Consider the following 22771-nt stretch of genomic DNA (forward strand, 5'->3'; position numbering starts at 1 on the left):
TGTGTACTTTCCGCTGGCAGGACTAATTAGTGCCTGCAGCCGAGGGTAACTGACTGTATAGGTTCAACCATATTTCCCCTCATAAAGCCTTGGTAATGAAAGGCAACGCCACAGAAGCCATTAAAACAAGTGGAGAAACAGTATGTGACAAATTCCCGTTTTTGAAGAAAATGCATAGGTTGTGGGAGGTTGGTGATTGTGCCTCTGAAAAGAAAAGAGTTCGTCTCGGGATATCTGTCTGCTCAAGTTAGAGAAAAATATAATGTGGCAACAAAAATTGCAGTGAAGCGTCTCCGGATCCATCTCTCAAATGGAGTGAGGAGAAGATGTAATCACCTTTTTAGGTGTACTCTGTGTAATAGATATATTTAGAAATATTCAAACATGCTCTTAATTTGAACATGACGGGTAAGTAGGACCTCCCAAAAAAAAAAAAAAAGAAGCAGCCTTGAAGCCTACTTTTCCCCGAAAGGAACTTTAGTGTTGAAAAACAATTGTGTAACAACTAAACGGCGGAGTAAACATGTCCCGAAGAAACTTTGGCAATGCAGTGCTGTGAGTAAACTCATCAGGTATTGATGTAACAGCTCTGTGAGTTAGTTAAGTATCCCCGGAGACACAACCAAATATAAACAGCCTGAAATACGTGCCTGTCAATCTAGCCAGCAGCAGCCATCTGGGCCTATCCGGTTACTGTGCTGAATAAGAAAATGAGAAAATAAATAGCTTGCAGTACCAAGTTCCGCTTCGGGCTGACTCAAGAAAACCACCACCTTCTGTTCCAGCCTGTAGGTGATCGAGTCAGTGCTAAAGCCCGCTAGTAAATTCAGCAGCACATTCCCCAGGGTGTCTGGGATTCGGGGATCCTGATTAAGGGGATATTTGACCTTCTGGTCAGATTCTGGGTTTGGGCCTGAAGCTGTCTGCCTCCAGAGGGCTGTTTCAAGCACTATAAGTGCACACTGGGTTTCAGTTTCATGACCCATTTAAGGGCTGTGTGCTGGCAAATGTGCCGAGAAGAAAAGGTTTTTCATCTGGCAGCTAACCGGTCAGCTCAACTCTTGCTCCGCGAAAAGCTTTATTTTTGCTCTCCGCCAATTAGTGTCTGCGTGCAGAGAAAGACGGCAAACTGGAGAAGCAGAAGCGAGAGGAACGTGTTGGGAAGGGTAGACAGAAACCGAGATGTTGACAAGTTTTCAGGAGAAAAGGTGGAGGAGTAAAAGATTGTGTTGGACGTTTGGCAGCCTAACTGTTTTTTGGTTGAAATACTTACACTTTAGCCGTGATGTAGGGTGAAACCTTTAAGACATGTTTACTTGTCTGACTTCCAAAAGTTGGTATAATTAATAAATAAATAAATAAATAAATAAATAAATGAATTAATGAATGAATGAATGAATGAATGAATGAATGAATGAATGAATGAATGAATAAATAAATAAATAAATAAATAAATAGGTACGTGAATAAATAAATAAATAAGTGGGTAAGTAAGTAAATAAATAAATAAATAAATAAGGACATCCGTATCTAATCCTAAAATCTTTTGGGCTGTGCCTTTCATCGTTAATATTTCTCTCTAATTTGGTGTTTTAGATGAAATCTCCACTGGAGTCATATAAACTGCTCTACAATCCCATTGCCACATCCTAGTCATTATTTGGTTGCTCTGTTGAGCAATGTCACTGCTACACTAACTGGGAGGTTCTCAATGTTTAACACAACTGTTTCATCATTTATTTTGTGACTAACATAGATTTTTAAGAAATGTGGGGGGGAAAAAAGCAGCATTCTCCAAATATGGACTGTTACTGGACGAAGGGTTATGGTTTTACTAACATTGTTGTGCATGCTACACCGAAAAACATGAAGTCACCGCAGTCCCGGGGCCTACGCCCACATGTTGTTTTACACGTACGCCAACAATAAAAGCAGTATCTCCATGTGACTCTAATCTGCACCAAAGTACACCTCAGAGGTGGTCCCACTTTAGACGCCACGCCAAAGGAAAGACTCGCAGTGCCAAGCAGAGTGATGTTGATCCAGCGGGGGAATGTGTTGCTCCTGCTTCGGGGTGAACAAGGTCAAGTGCTGCGGGGTCAGGCCCATCCATCCTCCAGCGAGTGGAAAGATGTCGGGCGTGTATTACCGCCGCCGAGCCTGCAGTGTACTCCCATATCTGTAGCTGTGGGTGAGCCGCTGTGTGCCGACAGCGGTGAGTCATGACTTTCCACGGCGCTGCCCTGCTAATGCAGACGTTCATCGAAGGTTTCCTACTGCATATCATGAATGCGTGCTTTGAAAGTATGACGGTCCGCCGTCACAGACACACATGGAAAGAGGACGCATGTGAATTTTAAACGGGCGGCTGAAGAGGAGAGAGGCCCTTGAGGAGTCCGTGTTGCTACGTTGAAACTATTATCAGAGGATGTTACACAGGAAAGGGGCGACAGATGCTTCAGATTGTTCCCAGACCAAATATTTCCCTCCTTTGAAGACATATTTTCTTTCCCTCTTCCCCTTTTGCCATCCTTAGTTTTCATTAATCATTATTTTACTATTGACCCCGTCCTTCTGCAAGTAGATAAAACCAGATTTTTTATTAAGTTGTTGCTGGAGATAGCCGTTGTAAAAGCTGAATTATATTGCAATAAAAAATATGGCCGATGATTAAAAAAAAACAACCAATTAAAGCAAAGCTTTGGTCTCTACTGCACAACCTCCCACCTCCTCTTGTCAAAAGGAAATGATGCAATTAGAAACAACCGATGTTAAGAAAGCCCTGTGATCCGTAGCAGTATAGGTGGTGGGGGCAGTTCAGAAGACTCCACCAAAGTCAGCGGATAGGCAACAAGATTATCTGTCCTGCTTAGGCAGGAAATCAGCTCCATGAGCCACATCAACAGGAAATTAAAGAGAACAACATGGTTCAGACAGAAGCCAACAAAGCGCTGCTCTGCCTGGATCCTTCCAGCAGTAACATCGACCGGTGACAAGTCCTGGCACTGCCTGAGGATTTCCTGACAGTCAAACACTCCATCGAATCGCTCCAATTTAGGAATAAACCGGTGCTCTGACTGCAGACATCCTCATAAATGTTTGGAAGTTCCAACTTTAAAACATGACAGATCTTATCTCACTTAATGCAACCTTTTGATTTTTCCCAAAATTGAAAAAAAAATAAAAAATGTAATTGCAATCTGAAAACATTCTCTTTGTTTGACTGTGTTTTGCTGCGGAGCAGTGATGGCAAAGCAAAATCTGACCTAAATTCTTTGGGCATGACTGACACTTGTAACTTTCAGTCCTCTGTTGTTTGCTGACAGACACCTTGGGATCCCGAGGCTGTCTGCATTTCCACAGCTGAGCTTGAATTTCTATAAAACTTTTTTGCAGATGAGCTTCTTATTAATTCATTGCGCTGGTACAGGAGGTTAGCAGTGCGCAGCTGGATATTAAAAACACACAGGGGGGGGGGGGGGGGGACTTAAAGAGACACTAACGAAACATCATGTCCTGGAATTTCATGAAGAAAGTTCCCACATGAAATAACTGAAATGAAAAATCTCAATTATGTTAGCATATAAAGCACAAGTCTGTATCCAATCCAGTACTTTCTTATCATGTCTAGAGGCGAGTACTATATACTCTATCTGCAGGGACTCTTATCATCCTCCAGCCTTTTAAGGAGCTTCACCCTGTGAAATGTGCCACTGATAGAGCCGCAAATCCACATCTGCAGTTTGACATTTCATATTCTTGCGCCGTAAATCCAGTCATGCTCTCATTGATTCTATACATTGATCTATCTCAGCCTGTCCCAGGTGAAATGCGGTTCTACTTAGTGTCAGGAGTTTCTCTGTGTACACCGAACATACAGTATTTGCGGTGCGGCGGCGGGTCGCGTTGGGCTGGGCCTCGGTGGGTTTGGCTGCGGGCCGTGGGATGTTTGCACAACAGAAACCTGCCGCCTCGTTCAACGCCGTCTCCCCGGACACGCTCTCAGTGCCAGCGCACTTTAAGCAGGACCTAATGGGGCTTAGCTGCCCGAGAGGCCTGCGGCTGTACCGTCCTCAGTGAGACAACAATCGTGCTTCTAGTACAAGTGTTGTCCTAATTGAAATCCTTTATTTACTTTACAGTGCATTATTGCTGGCGTGTGGCCGACTTCTCTTCCGGGCATGTAATTCACTTAATTAATGAACCTTGTTTGGGCGAATACTCGTAGCCCGCGGAGGATTATCTTGTGCTTGACATTGGTGAATTAAGATCTTACCAAGGCAGGTGCACAGATGCATGAATCATTTCTATAATTGTCAGGGGAACACAAGCTTTACTTTGTTTGCTGGTTGAAGCTGGTAGATAAGTGTTGGCTTATGTGGCGGGGCAAAAGGCGACGTGTTGGACGTGTTGTGCAGTTAATCTGCTCGTTTGTGCCGTGGATGGATGAGATCACTTCTAAACGGCACAGAGACGCTTGTTATCAGACGTTTGTTTTAACCTGCTGGCTCCAGCTCCATAGTCAGTGTACAGAAATGAAAGACGATATCGATCTTCTTATCTGATTCTTGGCAAGGAGGCATCAAAGCATTTTCTCCCAAATCTCCAACTATTTGCAAATCTCCTTCAGTTCAGCATGATTTTAGCCCCGTGTTGCCAAAAACTGATGTTTTCACCAGAGGGGTCAGCGTCGGCTGTATTTTTGTGATCTAAATCAGTGTTTTATGTCTTTGTTTTTCTTCACGAGAACAACAAATTGTTTGCCTTCGCCAGTGATTAAATCCAACATTTTCACAAGCCGTGCTGCTGCTTGTTTCTTCTTATCTAAAAGATAATAAATCCACATTTATACAGGCCGCCACAGGTTAACTTATTTCTCAAAGTTTGCTGAGAACGGTGGCCAAATTATAAAGTAAAATAAAGTGCTGAGTGCAAAAAAGAAATACTGCTTCCCAAACTGCTGAACCATTGCTTAAAAGGTATTACTTTCTTCATTGACTAGACAAGTCGTGATTTCCTGATTTAAATCTCTCGTGTGGCGGGGGGGGGGGATTATGAGGATCTAGACTGGGCTATTACTGGCTGTGAGTTTTCACAGCCAGCCAGACTGTACAGAAATAGAATAATGAAAGCATTGTTAATATTGTGCTGGAGGTGTTTGAAGTCCAGGAAACATACCACCTCTATGATAGTCCAGGTTTCAACGCTGAACATGCATTAACAGAGAACATCCTCAGTTCGACTCTGGGTGAGGGGGGGGGCGGATGGGTGAGAGCCTGAACAGTTCATCAAATCACAAATACACATGGATCTTATTGTGCTTATTCAAGACTTTCAACCCAGAGAGAAGACATCCAGCAGGTCTTTCTGGCCTGCGGTGTCTCCACAGGTTCCCATCATGCATCAGTCTGTGGCACGGGCCTCAGTTTGGGGTCTTGACACATTTTTGCCCTTACATGCGTAATGCACCCACCGGATCAGAATTAGAGCAAATTGGAAATGAAAAGCACAGACCGGCGCTGCGTCTCTGTCGGTTAATGCAGACAGGACTTCAGAGATGAATGTCGGAGGTCAGCTGCTTTCTCAGAGCGATCTTTAACAGCCCGCCGTCCAAAGTTAACATTCCAACCAACGTGCAGCCATCAGGCCGCGGAGAGAGTGGAAGTGAGAGGAAATGGCGAGAGCACTTGAAGGAGGAGGAGAAAGTCAAGGGTTTCGTTTGGTTTTCTTTTCTTTCTTTTTTTTCAATTTAATTTCAAAAGGTCTCACTGGTTTGGCTCTCCCAGCACTGGAAGCTCACATGCCTACAGTTATTCATCTGGGCAGACATCATCAATTACCGCTAATTAAGCAGCTGATGGTCTGGTGAGCAGAAAATGAAAGAGGCGATTAATCACTCAGTGCACCTCCAGGCCTAATGCTCAAACTAAAAAAAGGAGGATGTAAATGAGAAAAGAAAAAAAAAAAAAGTTCCTGTAGGTTTTCTTTTGCCTCGTCTCGTGTCCAGAAACAGAAGACACGCTGAGACCGTTGTGATCCACAAGCGGTCGAAAACTGAAACTCCTCTGGAGACTGGGTCGGTAATATCCTCCCACATGACAGAGCTAATGGAGAAAACACACCGTTCTCCTCTGACATGTACCGTGTGCAGTTGTACAGGGGGTTAATGCATAGAAGCACAGTGGTTATGAAAGAGTCTATATCCAACCTTTTTATAAGAAGGGGGGGGAATTACTGACTGTGTGGAGGGACTGACTTTCTACTCTTTCACTCCTCCGTGCCATCTTTTTTTCTCTCCCTGCGGTTGAGTTACAGGCGGTTTGGGCGGTGACGTAACCGTGGAGAGGTCCTGGGTGCAGTCAAACTTGTAATTCAGTGAGGAATTTTTCATCTGGTCAAGGCTGGCTGCGTGTGTCTTTATAAATAAAGATGTCAAAAGAGGCAAACAAGAGGAAGAGGGAAGGAGGAGACGGCAAGTTTGAAAGAAAATCTGTGCCTAACCTACTTACTCAACTCGACAATGCTGGAAAATCCTGAAATTAAATTGTAATCCCTGCGACACGGTCACAGGTCTGTGCTGTTTACGGAGCGAGGTTCTGCAAATAAGCGCATGCTGGTGCCGAGCGTGCGATAACTCCTATCTTGATCCAGGAAAATATTATCCTGACCAGAGGAATCCAGAATTTGTCTTCCAGACTGCATTTTTGGGGGAACGTTCAAGGTCTGCTCATGAGCCAGTTATTAGGTTACTGCATAAATCACCATACGCCAAATGTGATTCAGTCATTTTTCACCAGCTTTTGCTCCAGAGTGAATTAAACTGTGGCGATGATTATGTATACAAATTAAGCATAACAAATGTTCATCAGTGAATATTATCTTCCCTCCAGCCGAATTGCAGGCTGAGCACAGAAGTGCTGAACGTCCGCTCCTGCTACCATCGGCTGCCTTTTTTGAAGAGGGAGTCTGGGCTGTTTCAGTGCAGTGGACTCACCCCATGTGTGCTTTATTACCTCATCTGCAGCGGTGATTTATGGCTCGCACACAGGCCACTTTTCTGGGCTGTTTATATCTGCTGAAGATAAAAGAAAATCATGGCTTTATTACCTAGACAGAGTGGGTCTGTTTACACAGCAGAGGGCCTCATCGGGGAGCTGCAACATTCCTGCATCACACACATCTGATCTGACTTTTTTATCTATTTATTTTCTGCGGAGGCAATAAACTGCCCCCAGGTAGAGCAAATCTTCACTGAACAGGACTGATGCATGTTAAATATAAAACGGTATCTGCTGGCACGCAAATTCCATTACTCGCTTCGCCTGATGTTGACAAGGAGACGCTATATTCCCATGACTCACATCCTGAACACAAAAGCCATCCGGCTTTGTGTGGATTATTTTCTAAATGTCTGGATAAGAACTCCTCGTGCCTTTTCCTGGTGATAATTACTGTCAGTGGATAGACTGTTAGGGCCTGGGCTCCAGTGCAAGATCATGCTGAAGGCTTCACTTGCTTCTCACTGAACTTCCCCCATCCCCCCCTTCTCAGGCAGCGGCTTGTTGATGAACTGTTTGTCTCTGGCGCCATCGTGTGGTGACAATGAATAACAGCACAATGCACAAGTTTGACACATGATTGAAGAGGAGAGGTGGGTCCTGGAGGGCCACATTTGAAGTTTCCCTGTTTGAACACACCAGATTGTAACGAGTGGGTCCTTATCGGGCCTTCTGCAGAGCTTTAATATGACACACTCATTTAGCCATGTTATGTCAAATTCCAAAGGAAACTGTGCCAAGGTGCAGGAAAGAAGAAGCATCACTGCATCACTTCACAGGAAGGTGGCAAACAACAATGACTAACCTTGAACTATCATTAAGCGCTATAGAAGGTGGATCGATGGATTTAGATGAATTGGTGAGTTGGTGGAAGTGCTCAGAGAATCGGCATGAAATATTTGGCTGATCTGGATTGGGCCAATCCAATAACCTAGTGAGCTCCCAGCATCAACTGCAAACTGAAGTGTCACATGTCAGGGGATGTCAGAGACTGACTTTCCGAGAAGACCTTCATTCTCACCCTGTCAGCACTTTGCACTCTTCATATTTGCGGTCACAGTTTGCAGGACAATGTACCCAACAGCGCTCAGCCCACCCACTTCAGACCGGACTGCAGGTGAATGAACCCAACTTCTATATACTGATTTATGTACTGAATGTGTTTTGCTCCCCATAGTCTGTGACTCTCTTCACATGGCTGAACACAATGCATATCCACTTCACAGAGAAGTACAGGCCGATCGGAAAGAACACACCCATGATGGAAAACATGGAGAACCGTGACCCGCCAGAACTACAAGTGGCCACCTATGTTCCACAGCTTTGGTCCATAACAAACAACTTTTGAACGGTGCCTCTGCAGACAAGGTGGAAGTAACATTGAACTTGTAGATTTTCCTCCTCAGTGTGAATTTGTTCTCTCTTCAGAGCTGCGAGATCTTCAGGTTTGGCTGCCCGGTCAGCAAATCCACATTCACTTGCTTACTTACTCGTGTTGTTTATTTTTCCCAGAGCAGCTGCTGTTTTGACTGAAAATGCAGTGAAAACCCACCAAACAGCAGACAGACCCAGTTAAAGAGGAGCCGGTGAACTCGGTGGAGCATTTAGAAGCTAAAGAGACAGGTAATTCCCCCAGGAGGCAGTGGAGAGTGAAAACTCAGACAAAATTGAGTCAATAGTGACATTGTGTTTCCAAAAACACAACCCCTAATGGATGTTGTTGAGCATCTGTTCCGTGTGTAGACAAGCCACCGCTTCATTACACATTCGCTATATCAAATTAAAAATTGTTGACGAGTAGTGAGGCGGAAAGTAACACAGTATAAGTACTTTCTTGCTGTATTTAAGTAGTTTTTTAATCATCTCATAATCCAATTGACCTACTTTTTTTATTCATTTGTCATGTTTGTTTTAATTTCAGCGTGCACTTTTTTTTTTTATATATCCTTGTATGGTGGCCTTATATATCAAAACTAATTTCAGCCTGAATGACAATAACACGTAGGAAACAGCAGATGTTCAAACCCATAAACATGACAAGACAGAATTTAGCCGCAACGAGAAGGAAATCATTGAATGTGAAGTGGGTCTGCACACCGGGATAGCACTGGCTTGCAGGCCTTTCACTTTACAGTTTGCATGTTGTCCCTTTGTACGCCGGTACAGCGTTTGAGGCCAAATGGAAGCCTTGAAACAAGCTGGGCATACGCGTGTATCTCCGTTTGTCGCATGATGCACTGGTGATCAGTACAGTGGCTCGTTCATACATTCTTTTTTTTTCTTCGGTTTCTTCTGGGTACTCTGGTTTCCTCCCACAGCCCACAACAAACATGCATGTGAGGTTGATATGTGACCCTAAACGGCCCCTCAGTGCGAGTGTGGTTTTATGTCTGTGACCCCGGACATGATTAAAGCGACGTAGAGGACGGTTTCTCCTGTCAACTTCAATGAAAACTCCTCATGAACCTGTGAAAAGTCCTGAGTCCTTACTTCCTGCTGCTGAAAACCTGGCCCGAAAAATCCACAGAAATAAAGATCCACGAGTTCCGTTTCAGTATTGCAATAATTTATTAGTCAGTACAGAAGAGTCATTGTAATGTAAGGCTCTGTTTAGTTTGTTTTTTTTCCTCTCTTAACTAGGCGTTCACACTGGAGACCAAACAGCAGCTGACAAATCACACCGACGGTGACGAGTACAAAAACCTAAAACCTTTCAAATCAGACAAAACAATAGTGTCTCATCACTAACAACTGTTGAGTATTTTGTTTTTGGTTGATATTTAGTTTCCTCATACCGTCTCTACAGTGCCAAAAATCAATAATGTGCAACCTCAGACAATCTTCCTCTACCCATAAAGACAAACCAACAAAACAATAGATTCAGTAATTGCGATGACATCGTCTAATGTGTGCAATATTCACTACAGTTGAAGCATGCAGGTTAATAAAATAGTGTTGTCTGCAGAAAACGATGTTGACGAGGACACAAAAGCTAGAAAGCACAGGGGTGTGTGTGTGTGTGTGTGTGTGTTGCACAGTTGGAAAATTGACAATTGTTCTGATTTCTGATTCTGCTCAGCGACTTCACTCTATTTTCAAAAACAACTCACAGACATCCTCGGATAAAAAGCAGTTATTGTTTTTTTTGTTGTTTTTTTTACATACAGTAAACACTGATATCAGAGATACTCGTGACTAATACTTTAATTGATATGCAAATGAGAGCTGGATATAGAGAGGTTATAATTGCTTCGCCATCTTAACAAAAATACTGCATTGACCACTATAATTAATTCTTTTGTCACCACCCAGTAGAGCAAATGAAAGAAAAAAGAATTAATTTGGAGGATTCGGTTTTCTGAAACAGCTTTTCTTTATAGTAGATGAAGTTACGGCTAAGACAATAAAGTATGTTTCAAGTGTTTGGTGAAGTATTCATCAGTTTTGAAAATAAAAAGGAGAATTGAGTTCGACATAATGCATTTGACCGCCTAAGTTTTCTATAATGTGATAAAGTCATTATCAAGCTGCATAAATAGTTGAGCTGTCATGCGATCACTGTTTTCCCACAATATCTCTGTTGGTGCAACATATGCTAAAACATACAATAAACCAAAAGCCGCACAGAATCCAGATTGTTGTTACACACAATGATGAGCCGAATCAGAAACCAGGTTTTTCCCCCAAATTAATTTAATCCCACAGTTTAAGAGGGAATTGGTTCAAAGAGCCCAAAGCTAGTAAAAGGAGTACTGGTGTTCAGGGAGCGAGGGGTCCCAGCTGCAGCTCCACGTGGTGCGAGAGCCAAATGGACTCAACCACCGTGTCCACGCCTCCCTCCTCGCTCGGCCGGACGGGAGCGGTGAGGTTGCGGAAGTCGTGTCGGATCTTGAAGGAAACGGTGACGTCCAAGTCCTCTTCTTTCTGAGGGATGACTTTGATGAAGAACCCAATCTTGTTGGATTTCCTGAAGGCGACGACGCTGCGGAGAGGACAGGGAGGGCAGGATGAGACTCGCCTCACTCGGATAGTTGTGGCGATTGTGTTTGCGTGTGAACTCACTCCGGGTCATCCTGGAAGTCCTGCGGTTCAGCCAGTTCGTCGTACTCGGCAGCAGCGTCTTTTCCTGCCAGGACCAGCTCCTTACTCGGTACGATGACCTGAAGAAGATTTCAGCGAGAGTCAAACTCAAACACTTTTCAATTTCCCCAACATTGTCAATGGAGATTCACAGCAAACTAAAAAAATAAAAATAATACTGCTAGTTATATTTTAGAGGAAAGCTGGGTAAAAATAAATCGAATGGTGCAAATAAATAAAATTCACTAGCTAACTAACTGTGTTTGTGCATATTCTCCTATTTTCCCAGACAAAAGAACAACTGAGCTGAATCTATTTGCATTTAGTTTAATAATTAACCACCAAGCCGTCATTTGATTAATGCTGTGATACCATCTTGAGCCACAAGATGGTGTCGTGAGTCACTTTACCTCCCCTCTTCCATTCAGCCCAAGAAAAGAAGAAGAAACAAGTTTTGAGTCTGAGATAGATGAGGCCCGTGGCTCTTTTCAACAACTAACAGCAAATTTTGAGGAACAGTGAACAACTTATGCATAAACGTGGCATCAATTGAATCTTACATATTGTACATATAAACTTTACTATACTATATAACTTTACATTTACTGACATGTCATGAATTTTAAGAATAAAATTCAGATTATTCTGATCCAATCCGCTTTAAAATAAAAAATTGTGCCTGTATTAGTGAGCGTCCACACTCACCAGTCTAATTAATATATCCTCACAGTTGTTGGCAAACTTGAGAATCGTGCAGCGGCGATTCAAAATATCCATGCGAGAGGTGGGTGAACCCAGCCGTGAGAGCTGGCCGATAAAACCAACCGAGCGCGGCTTGATGCGCTTCGCGCTGCCCTCCAGGTGTGTGAATATCAGATCAAGCTGAAGCAACAGTCGAGAGGTGAATGGAAAGGGGTCAAGGAGAGGCTGTTTTTGAGAGGAGCCTCTCCCTCGCCCACGCTGACCCATCACTAACGGGGCCCGAGACGAGCGACGGGTACTGAGTGGACAACGGAGAGCGGCCGCTCCGCAAACCGTTGCTATACACCGAACACGACAGCCGACAGATGGTGTGATGAGGTGAAGTGAAGGCTGCCCATTTCTTCAAATAAAGACGGTAAGGAGGAGCGGACCGCCCGGCGCTGATGATGGTGAACAACTGTCACGAGCTCTGACTGCAGCCATTTCTCACTTTAGGTGGAAGGACATTTCGTTTTAGCAGCATTTTACAGAAGAGCACAAAAATAAAATTGCAATAACAAATGTGATCCATTCAAGAAGATATTAAGCAACAATCTGAGTAATCAGAGGTTAATGTAACTATTAGTGGTTGTATAACAATTTAATTTATTATACATTATATCATCAGCGCGGGAACTGTGTGCGCCTCAGTCATCTAATGTTTAATATAATTATGTTATTTTATATCAGTTGGTAGTTGGAATTAGGATGTGGAAACATTGAAAAGATGTAATAAAACAACGTAAAACCACGTGCAGAGCTGCAAAGTGGCGAGATAAACCTGTTGCTGACAGAACAAAAGAAAAAGAAAACCTTGGCAGTGCTGTTGACGTCATCGGGGTCTTCCTCCTCGCATGCGGTCAATGTGACGTGGGTGACGTTCTCCACGGGGTTGGTCAGAGTCAGCAGTACCTGGCTCTCCTGAACACACAAAGTGGACACGTGACAAATAATCGTCAAGTACATGCTTGAATGCAAATGCGAAGCTAAAGGGCAAACTGCCATCTCTGTAAATGTCCTGCTAAATAACAAACTCTCGTCTTACTTGGTCGCCGTTTCACATTAAAATAAAGATAATAGCCATCTTAAGATGATAGCTCAATTATGACCTGTTTTTAATGGTTAAATGATGAAGTTCTGTGGTTTTTAATTTGAAGAATAAAGAGCAAGACCGCCTTGAGCCGAGTCACCGGGCCTCTGAAAGCACCGAGTGCCTGACTCGACCAGCGTGCTAGAGACGTGGAAATTAGAGACGTGAACACTGACCTTCATGTAACGCAGATTTGGAATGGACATAATTCTCACTTCAGGGATGTAACTCCTGCGGGAGGAGAAAGGCACATCGAACACAGAGGAAAGAATGAAAAAAGCTTTAATGAGAGGCTGACAGTAGATCTTTGTGGTCCTGAGAGCATCAGCAGTTCAAAAGAGAACACTGAGGAGCTGCAACATATCAATCCTTCTCCATTTAAATAATGAGCTGCAAATTAATTCCTCAACCATTGCTCATAAGTTGCGCATCACACTTCAGGACTTTCGTCACTAAACAAACGGTTTGATGCTTTAAGTGAATTAAGATAATGAATCGCATGCACTCACACAGCCACCAGCTGGATTTTAAACTTGATTGAAGTTGGATTAAACTCTGGCTTGCTCAGGTTGTGCTCACACTTCTGGAATAAGAGCGAAAGAAAAAGGACAAAAGAGAGTTATCGAAACGCAATCAGCAGAACAAGAGGCTTTGATAGACAATGAAAGCATGAAGGTGTACCGACCCTGCAGCGCAGCGAGCGCTTCATCAGGAGATGTTTGTGTCTGGGGTGCAGCTGAGACGCCCCGGCAGGCTGGAAGTCGGGCTGCAGAAGCCGCTGGCGCAGCGTGGTCACTGAGAGGACGCGGCGAACCACAATGATCGACTTAACCTCAATCAGAGAAACGAGCAGGGCTCCACAGTGACTTCCGTGCGAGTTCTCACCTTCTGGTAAACTAATGGGTCGGGTGTAACAATCCTCGGGAAGCGGCTCCACCTCGTCCAGAGCCTGAGCCGGCTCGATGCTGATCTCCTTCTGGTCCTCGCCTTCTTTCAGCCTGGTCACACAATAACAGAGACTCTTAGAATCAAGCATGAAGCACATTCTCTCTACTTTATCATTTCTCTCTACCTGCCTTCAGAGCTTACCCCAACACATAGGCTTGTTTGTAAGATCCAAAATGTGCATCCGAAGAAGTTTTAATTCCTTATATGCCAACTTATAGGCTATTTTTATGACACTGTTCATACAAACACACTATTAGAGCATATTAATTCGACTCTTCATGAAGCACCTCAGGTCACCTCCAGTTTGTGTCCTTCAGGTCAAAGCCGTCGTTTTGCCGACTTACTGACTTCAAAGAAGCCTCTGTTTCAACAATGTAGCGCCTGCAGGCGTGCAGCATCCCATGCTTGTAGTTTGACACCAGCCTTGTTGTCTTGCTGGCTGGAGCAGACGACCATGTGACGCAATGTGTGGTGACCAAAGTCAAAGCTGCCTGCTGCCTTGTGACACTGATAAACAGTGAGAAACAAAGATTTACACTAACGTTCACGGCTTCGGTGGCACCTTCCTATCAAACTTCTTCAGCCCTATCTACTTCCTTAATGACAACCTTTCAAGACAAGTGGCATGCATATTTACATTCATATTTCCGTGGCGTACGCGCCTGTTTTACATTTGTCTCCGGGAACCGCCGGCATACTTTGTCAACGCGCTGCTTTTTGTCAGCCGATCATTAATTCTGAGATGTTAAACAGGGTCCTTGAACGCATTCTGGTAAAGAGATTTAAAAATGACCTATGCTAAGAATTATATTACTGCTCGGTGATGATGCAACTTGGGGAAGAAAGAAAGGTGACAGACTGTTGGTGGTGATGGATCACTTTCGCTCCGTGAACCAAGTTTCAAGGCTCTGCAAATTGATTTTCACAGCACCCTGAAATTAATCAAACATGCGGCTGCTGGAAGGGAGAGAATCTATTTATCTAAATCACCGATAATAGTAACATGCAGCGGATGTAGTTACTATGCAGAAACATGCAAAACCACCCTTTATTCCATATTCGTCAAGTTCTGCAATTCTTCCTGCGTGGTGCAACTGATTGCGTTTCTAGTTTTATTGATACACCAAATGCATTGTCTGGTAAGAATTCTTTAGGCTCAATTTAGCATTGGGCGACTCATCTTCATAGAAAAACTGTGATTTATCCATACGAGTTAGAGATGTTTTTTTATTTGTGTGGTTTGTTCAGTTGCATGCAAAGATGTTGATTTATGCCTCAAAAGTAGACAACCCCCCCCCCCCCCCCCCCCAAAAAAAAAACGGGAAATGGTTCAATTCAAACATGTTTTAGCAAAGAAAAATGAAAAATAAACGAGTCAGGAGTAAAGAACTGAAAACATAATTTCCGGTTGATGGAAAAACTCACGTTAGGCCAGCCAAGCTTGAAATGGGAGCTCCAGGCCTCTGCCGCTGCAGTCGGGTCCCAAGGCCGTATTTTTCCTGTGAATTTGAGGGGAAACCACAGTCAGACTGTCTGCCTACTCGCACAAAAAAAAAAAAAAAAAAGCTCAAGATGATTTATGAAACTAATCTACAACAATTTTTCTACTCGGCAGTTGTAACAAAAGGTCTTGACCGAAAGGGGAGTATATACTTTTAAAAATAAAAATGAACCTGAATGGTAGTTGACGTTTCCAAAAAAAAAAAAAGAACAAATAAGCCTGAAACTGTTTAAAATGTCTTGTGGCGACAAGACACAAACCAGAGCCTTTCTACCAGCATAGAGGGAGAATCAGCTCTCACGGCCTGTGGATTTAATTACAACGAAAGATATTTTCTTCTGGCTGCACAGACTGCAACTAATGTATTGCTTCTCTCCCTCTAAACAATATAAAGGCTCCCGTTGTGTGATTGTCATTTAACCAAGGAGACATTCATGTGATCTGTGAGGTCACTCAGGAGCAGATTACGACAGGAGCAGAAACACAGAGGAGACGGCGCTACGGCAAGGACGGGACTACCCAAGTTGTGAAAAATTACAACTCACCACCACATGAATAGTGTGTTGCTGGGAAGGTAAAAACCAAAAAGTCAGAGTGCATAAGCAAAGGAAACAAAAGAGAGAATAAAGAACAAGGTGAAACCAAAGCAATTCGGCAAAACATTAGTGGCATTTGGTGACATGCGAGAGCAACGGGAATGCATCGGCGATGGAAAGACGGCAGGATGTCACAGCTGCTTCTGAACAGAGCAGGAAAAGCTGCTTCGCACTGGCAAATATTAGACGATGCAGGAGTGAATGATGTGCCAACAAGAGGCATGAAGCCCACAATCATAGCTTTTTTCAAAACAGTATGGACACGGTGTTATCTGCACAGCAGCTCATCCATGTTAATTACAACCCCGCTCTGCTTAAAGGTGCCCTTTAACCCTAAACTATTAGACACATTGAATCTCTTAAAAAACAAACTGCTGGTCAAATCAAACCACACTGAGAAGCTGTGTGGCATTTAAAAAAGGTCAAAAGGAAAAATACAGCATTTCTGAAAAGGCCGAATGTAAGTGTCAGGCTCGGAGGGAGCGGAGTACCGAGAAGGCCAGAGGCATGCACTGTCGTCTCCTCGCCAGCTTCTTCCGGTCCCTCTCCTGCTTCTCTCGGTGGGCCAGCTGCTGGTAATACTCAATCAGCTTGGTGATCTGCGGGGGACAACAAACTGATCATCAGTACCTCCTTTATGTCTTTAGGAAAACGCAACTTTCTTTTCATTATATGCACAGGAAAATACAGCACATCGACCTTTAAACATTCAGTGACTGACATGTTCCCATCCGGCATTACAGTGACTTTTAGATCCTTTTTATATCTACATTTCACGTATCAGCACAAATATTAAACAACCCTGATTATCATACACACACACCTTTCATGAGGCATACTTATGAAAAAGTTTTGCTGGCCGAATCTTAGTTTTTATAAAACAAATGTAATGAAAACCTAAATAAATCGTCTCTGAACAGTTGAAATACTTGTAGGCACAACTGCACACACATTTAACAGGACAATTTGGAAAACCTCTCAGATGTTCCCTCGTTGCATAGTTTGTACAGCCAACGGCAAATATATTCAACTTTGGTTATCCTGAGTACCAGGGGGAAAACTGTGTCTCAGCACTTCTATAATTTGCATTTTTTTTTTTATTTATTTATTTATTTTAATTGTGGCTGCTGATTTATTGAAAGGAACTATCTCTGAATTTATTCATTCAAGCAATTGATATTCTGAGTGTAATGAAAAAAGTTCACGTCTGGTTTCAACTGTGTTTAAAGTAACATTTATCTCACCAGCACACATAAAACCGATAATTGATCTTGCCACAAAGAATTTAGATGGGGCTGCATGCAAGTGTGTTGTGTCTGGTCTACAGTCTGAATGGCCCTAATTCTACTCTTTGCATAGATTCGGTGCCTCTGGTTTTATTCAGGCTAGATCCGTTACAATGACCAGCTCCTCCCAGAGCAAGTCATGTTCTGTGCCATCCTAAACATTGGAGATGCAGCGTTTTAAAGCCACTGAACAGTTAGTGAACACAAACCACCAGCACCTTCTCCTCCCCCCAGTGTTACCACCCCGTTCATCACGAGCACCAGACTTCCGACAGTCTGCAGATCACATCCAGCACATTCCTCTCTTTTTCTGAGTGCCCATGCTGTCGTGGCGCAGAACTGCATATCATAGGATACATTTACACAAACCTATAATGCGACATTCCTGACCAATACAGTAAGTGCCACTGTCCAATCAATTCAAGAGGTACCATGCAGAGTAAATAACACACTGTAATACTGAAAAACTTCCAGAAATTGAAGATTGAAGTTATTTTGGGGGGAAAAAAGGCACAAGCGCACCCTTATTTCCCATCTTTAAACAACTGTATGACGGCAAACTCAAAACAACTGCAGTCTGAATGTATTTATAGTCCGATTGTATAACAGGATGAAACACTTTCAGTTAAATTGTTCTAATGCATATTGGTATAAAGATCACCTGCCATAACAATAGTCAAATTGAAGATATAGGATGATCTTCATAATTTGCTGTGACACATTAAGCTTGAGCAAACTTTCATCCATTTCGCTATCTGCTGCCCTAAGCGTTACATTTATGGGTGTCACTTACTCTGAAACACATCTATTCAAAACCACTGCATGATCAGGAAACATGTGAGCAGCTCGAGAGAGAGCTCAAATGACCCCGAGGGGGAAACTCACCCGCTGAGTATGAGTATTTTCTGGCTCCTGCCATCCACCACTGGCTGCAGTGAACAAAACACAATCACACATGTGTCATATGTCTTAAAGAAGTGACGATATGCTATTGAAATGCAGCCTATCTAATTAGATAAGATACAAGTTTTATTAGTTCTTAAAATATATTCTATACGACATCAGTACCCACCAACTGATTTGTCAGCCATGCCAACGTCCCTTGATGTCCAGCGACAAAAGCCACAGGCTAAATAGTAGGCCTTCTTCATGGCAGTCTTGGTGGGATCATCAGGCAGGGGAGCTGGGATGTTAGTTGCCCGAGTAGAAAGCGTGTGCATGCAACAAGGGCAGTCAAAACAATTCGCACACCTGCAAAGGAGCACAAGCACAAATCAATAAAAGGTCTGAATACAGTCAGCTGTGAATGAAGTGCAGGAATGTTGTAAAGTCAGGCTCACCTATTCTTTTTCAGCTTCGCTTCTGCAGACGGCATGTTCTCCAGACAGCTTGGACAGTAATGGGAGTCCACCTGAGACAGGGGGCAGCAGTCACTCATCATAAATGTGAGCTTTATTTCACAAAAGCTTCCAAACTACTCAATCAACAGCGTATGTTTGGATCTGTAACCTTCATAAGTGTGAACATTATTTTTGTGGATGGCAGTTGTTTTAAATATGGAGTTTAAGGGGTGTGAGGGGTTGTTGTAGTCTTACATTACAATACAATGTAAGAAGAAATGTTTCAAAACTGTGGGTTAAGTATTGACAGTATTCAGAGTACTACAAGCAACATTTTATAATTTTATAAACTTTGATCAGGTGCTGAAACGGAATCAAAATGTTTACAAATCCAATGAATTACCCATAAGAAAAAAGGGTACCTGTGCATATGTAGAAATACTCACAAATCAAGCAGGGTATCATGTTATAGTATATATAAATGATGTTCCTAATAACAGTCAATAGTTCATGTATTTGGACAGATTGAGGTTGTGATGTTTATCAGAAGTTAGAAGGAACATCCAGTCGGTTTTGTTTGGGTGTGGTGTCAGTAACTGGGGCTCGTTTAAAAGCCCACACATCAATGCAGAGTCTAACATTGTGGAAACAAATATCCTTTAATTGTTGAACATGAAATCAATATCTTTACTGAAGCCGGCCAAGTAGTTTAACGTTAAACTTAAAGTTTAGCAAGCGCAGGTTAGCTTGCTCTCCAGTTTCTGCGATGCCACATAATGCTAAACCGGAAGTTAAATCACTCAGCCAATGAGAACAGAGGACGGCTGGAAAACACGTTGATTGACAGGCGAGTCAGCCATTCGAAGCGCGAGGTGCTCGGGCTCGTCCCGCCTACCTGTCAAAGCCACTAGCGGGTGTGCTAACAACAAAGTGGCTACACGAAGCTAGCCGCTAGCCGCTAGCCTGTGTTCGCTGAGGAATAAAACGGCTCCGTACCTCATGAGACACGCACTCCAGCGACCGCAGCTCACTGCAGTAGCGACAGAAATACAGCTGAGATATAGGGGCTCTGATTCGCTTCTCCCCGCGGACCAGGTAGACCACCTTGTCTGGCTGCAGAAGAGACGCCATCTCTCACCAGCAAAGCCGCGTTGGAGCGCTCGCTCTCTGCGCTGCTGGAGATAATGATGTCTCCGCTGGAGAACCGGACCGGCTGGGCTCGTGCGAGCCCCCGTGTGGCCAATAGCAGAATAGCAGTCACAGTCCAAGTACACACAATTAAAGACATCGAACTGGTTTATTAATGCCTTTACCTTTACATTTAACAGATTTTGTGAAAGACCTTGAAAATTTCACTTATAGAGACATCACAATATCAAAATAGAAATTAATCGGACTCGTTTCTGTGTTTGTATGAATGTGAATGAGGGTCAGTATGCATGCAATCATAAACTTTAATAGTTATGATCAAGAAAGATAATACATGGATGATACTTGAATGAGATTTTTAGAAAAGCTGCAGCTTGGAAAATTAATACAATTTGACTGAACAGCATAAGTGCTATAAAAGAGTACCATCTGAAAACTGTTAATCATTTTCTTTAAGACAAGCAGTGGCTGTAATGAAATCCCTGTTTTTTGGTGAATCATACTGAATGATCAGCTCCAGCATCCCACAATGGGCCATTTCTATGTGGAGTTTGCCTGTTCTGTGCTCTTGGGTGTTGTCCAGGTACTCCCACAGTCCCAAAACATGCGTGCATTGGCAATGTCACATTGCACACATACATTGCCCTAGTGTATGGTTGCCTGTCTCTCTGTGTTTGCCCTGTGGTGGACTGGTGGCCCCTGTCCATTGCCTAGGATGAAGTGCAATAGAAGAGGGATGGACAATGAATGATATCTAAAACACTTCTCCACGCAGCAACTATGCGAGCTGCAGTAAATTGAGTTTAAAGAAAAAATAAAACACATGAAGACCAAACAGAAAAGCCACACATTTAATGAGGATTTAACCCTTGTCACCACCGGCCTTTTCCAGTAACTGTTATTCAATTTAACCACTACACTTAGAAGTCCTGCATTCAGATGTATATACAGTAAGGGCCGTTTGTACAGTTTGAGTTGCCGTCTCCACCAAACATTTCTTGTAGGGCAAAAGAAGGGAGCATGAACAAAGAGTAGTGAGAGTAAGAGGGTATATGCAGAGTGAAGAGAGAAACCTTTTTCATGAGATTCAGAGTTGTCATATGAAAATGCTGTTAGTTTTTCAATGATTGAATGATCAGTAAGTAGACTGAACCATTGAGATGTGTATACCTTCCTTTATCATTCCAGTTTCACAACGTCGCCATGGTCACTGCCATCACAGGGTTTAAAATGATGACGCAGATATAATGTTTCAGTATCGTCTTGTATTGGAATGGTTGGCCACACAGGGATGCTGAGGCTGAGTGTCTCTGAGAGACTGCTCATGCCCTTTGACCAAAAGGTTTGGGTGTGTTGACGAAGCCAAAAGGCGAACAGATGTCGGGTGTTGGATAAAGCCCACCCGGTGCGGTCTGTAGGCTGTGATATGGTGTCCATGTGTGTGTGAGTGCCTGTCTTCCTATATGTTCCCTGTGATGGACTGGTCACCTGTTGACCATTGATATCTGGGACTGGCGCCAGTGTTCTGCAAACCTGAATTGAATAAAGCAGCATAGAATATGGATGTGAGATGTATACAGAATGGAGAGAAAATGTCTGTTCAATTCCTCCGTACCCACTTCCCATGTTCTCTTTTCCTGGATCAAGTTGGTGTGAAGACCCTCAAATTGTACCTGACACTAAATAAAAAACACACTAAATAAAAAAGAGTGAAAAAAAGAAGCTGGAGGGATTCTGCTCCATCGGAGTCACTCCATCAGGTACGACCGATGGAGAACAAGCTGAGCAGTGCCCATGAATACTTCCTGTTGGTGGGTGAATGGTTCCCGTGGGGTGAAAGGTTTGTTTATTTGAAGTGTTTGGGTTTACAGTGGTATTTCCCTTGTTTGTGTTTATTTATTTGCCTGTATTCCTTTGTTGTTACAGTCTGTAGCGTTGAGATCCAAGCAGCTCTGATGGGAAGATTGTGTGAAATACGGTGAACAGAGGTGCGCTAACAGGCTTGCAAAGTGGCCCGTCGGCTGCCCACAGGGCATTTGGCCAGGCACCAGCTCACTATGGCAACAGCTGATCCCGGAGAAGGCAGAAATGATCCATGAATAAAACAACACATCTGTGTGTCTCCTCCGTTTGAGGAAAGGTGGTGCTGAGCTCCATGCATGCAGTAAGCTCAGGCCGGGTTCAAGGATGAGCTTTTTTATTCTTCTGCTTTTTGAAGACAAAACATTTTCCCCAAAAGTCTGAGCGCTGTTTCTAAGTTTTCACGGTAGACTGAGCGGCAGGCCTGCAGGTCATCTGCGTTTGATTCATGTCTGACACACTCCCAAATTGTTTTAATTGGGCCAAGGTTCGCGTTCCACACACTTCTTGTCAGCAGATGGTGACATTTCAACTACAAGACTACAAGAATGATTATATAAGTTATCAACTTTCTTGCAAATTTGTTATTTAAACATGTCACTACCATTCAATCATTCAGTATTAGGTTTTATCTACAGTTTACAACATATCACTGGGAAAACAACAACAGTAATAATAATAATAATAATAATAATAATAATAATAATAATAATAATAATAATAGTAGTAGTACCTCATTCATCCATTCATTCATGCTGCAGTTAGATTCTAACCACAGATTAAAACTGGGTCATTAGGAAACACAGATGAGCTGAGCTTATACCTCTATACCACACAACTACTCATTCATTCATTCATTCATTCATTCATTCATTCATTCATTCATTCATCACGAGACACTGTATTTATATCTACAGCTTAGAACATCGCAACTACACTACAATAATGTAAATACAATTGTGAACTCTTCAAATCTCTTCAAATTTATTCATTCATTCATTCATTCATTCATTCATTCATTCATTCATTCATTCCTGCTTCACGTCAGCAGATGGCGACATCTCTGCGGCGGTGCCCTCATCCTCCTCCTCCTCCGCCCCCCTGCAGGAGGAGGACGTGACT

The 22771-nt window shown here is 43.1% G+C and overlaps 1 protein-coding gene across 2 annotated transcripts; it reads right to left on the reverse strand.

Moving 5' to 3' along the window:
- Positions 1 to 10163: 10163 nt before the first annotated feature.
- On the reverse strand, positions 10164 to 19881 carry dctn4 (dynactin 4). 2 transcript variants are annotated; one of them, XM_080465430.1, is made up of 14 exons: positions 19637 to 19835; positions 18641 to 18711; positions 18373 to 18551; positions 18186 to 18229; positions 16506 to 16613; positions 15964 to 15984; positions 15343 to 15416; positions 13855 to 13967; positions 13655 to 13764; positions 13479 to 13552; positions 13146 to 13200; positions 12693 to 12800; positions 11121 to 11218; positions 10164 to 11040 (listed from the first exon to the last, which is right to left on the reverse strand). In XM_080465430.1, the coding sequence occupies exons 1-14, from the start codon at positions 19769 to 19771 to the stop codon at positions 10818 to 10820; spliced, it is 1413 nt and encodes a 470-aa protein (XP_080321556.1). In that variant the 5' UTR covers positions 19772 to 19835; the 3' UTR covers positions 10164 to 10817. The 2 variants fall into 2 exon arrangements, with proteins under 2 accessions (XP_080321556.1, XP_080321557.1); XM_080465431.1 differs by lacking the exon at positions 15964 to 15984 and having other exon boundaries at positions 19637 to 19881.
- Positions 19882 to 22771: the final 2890 nt, after the last annotated feature.

The sequence above is a fragment of the Lipophrys pholis genome (assembly GCF_963383615.2).
Source record: "Lipophrys pholis genome assembly, chromosome: 6".
NCBI lineage: Eukaryota > Metazoa > Chordata > Actinopteri > Blenniiformes > Blenniidae > Lipophrys > Lipophrys pholis.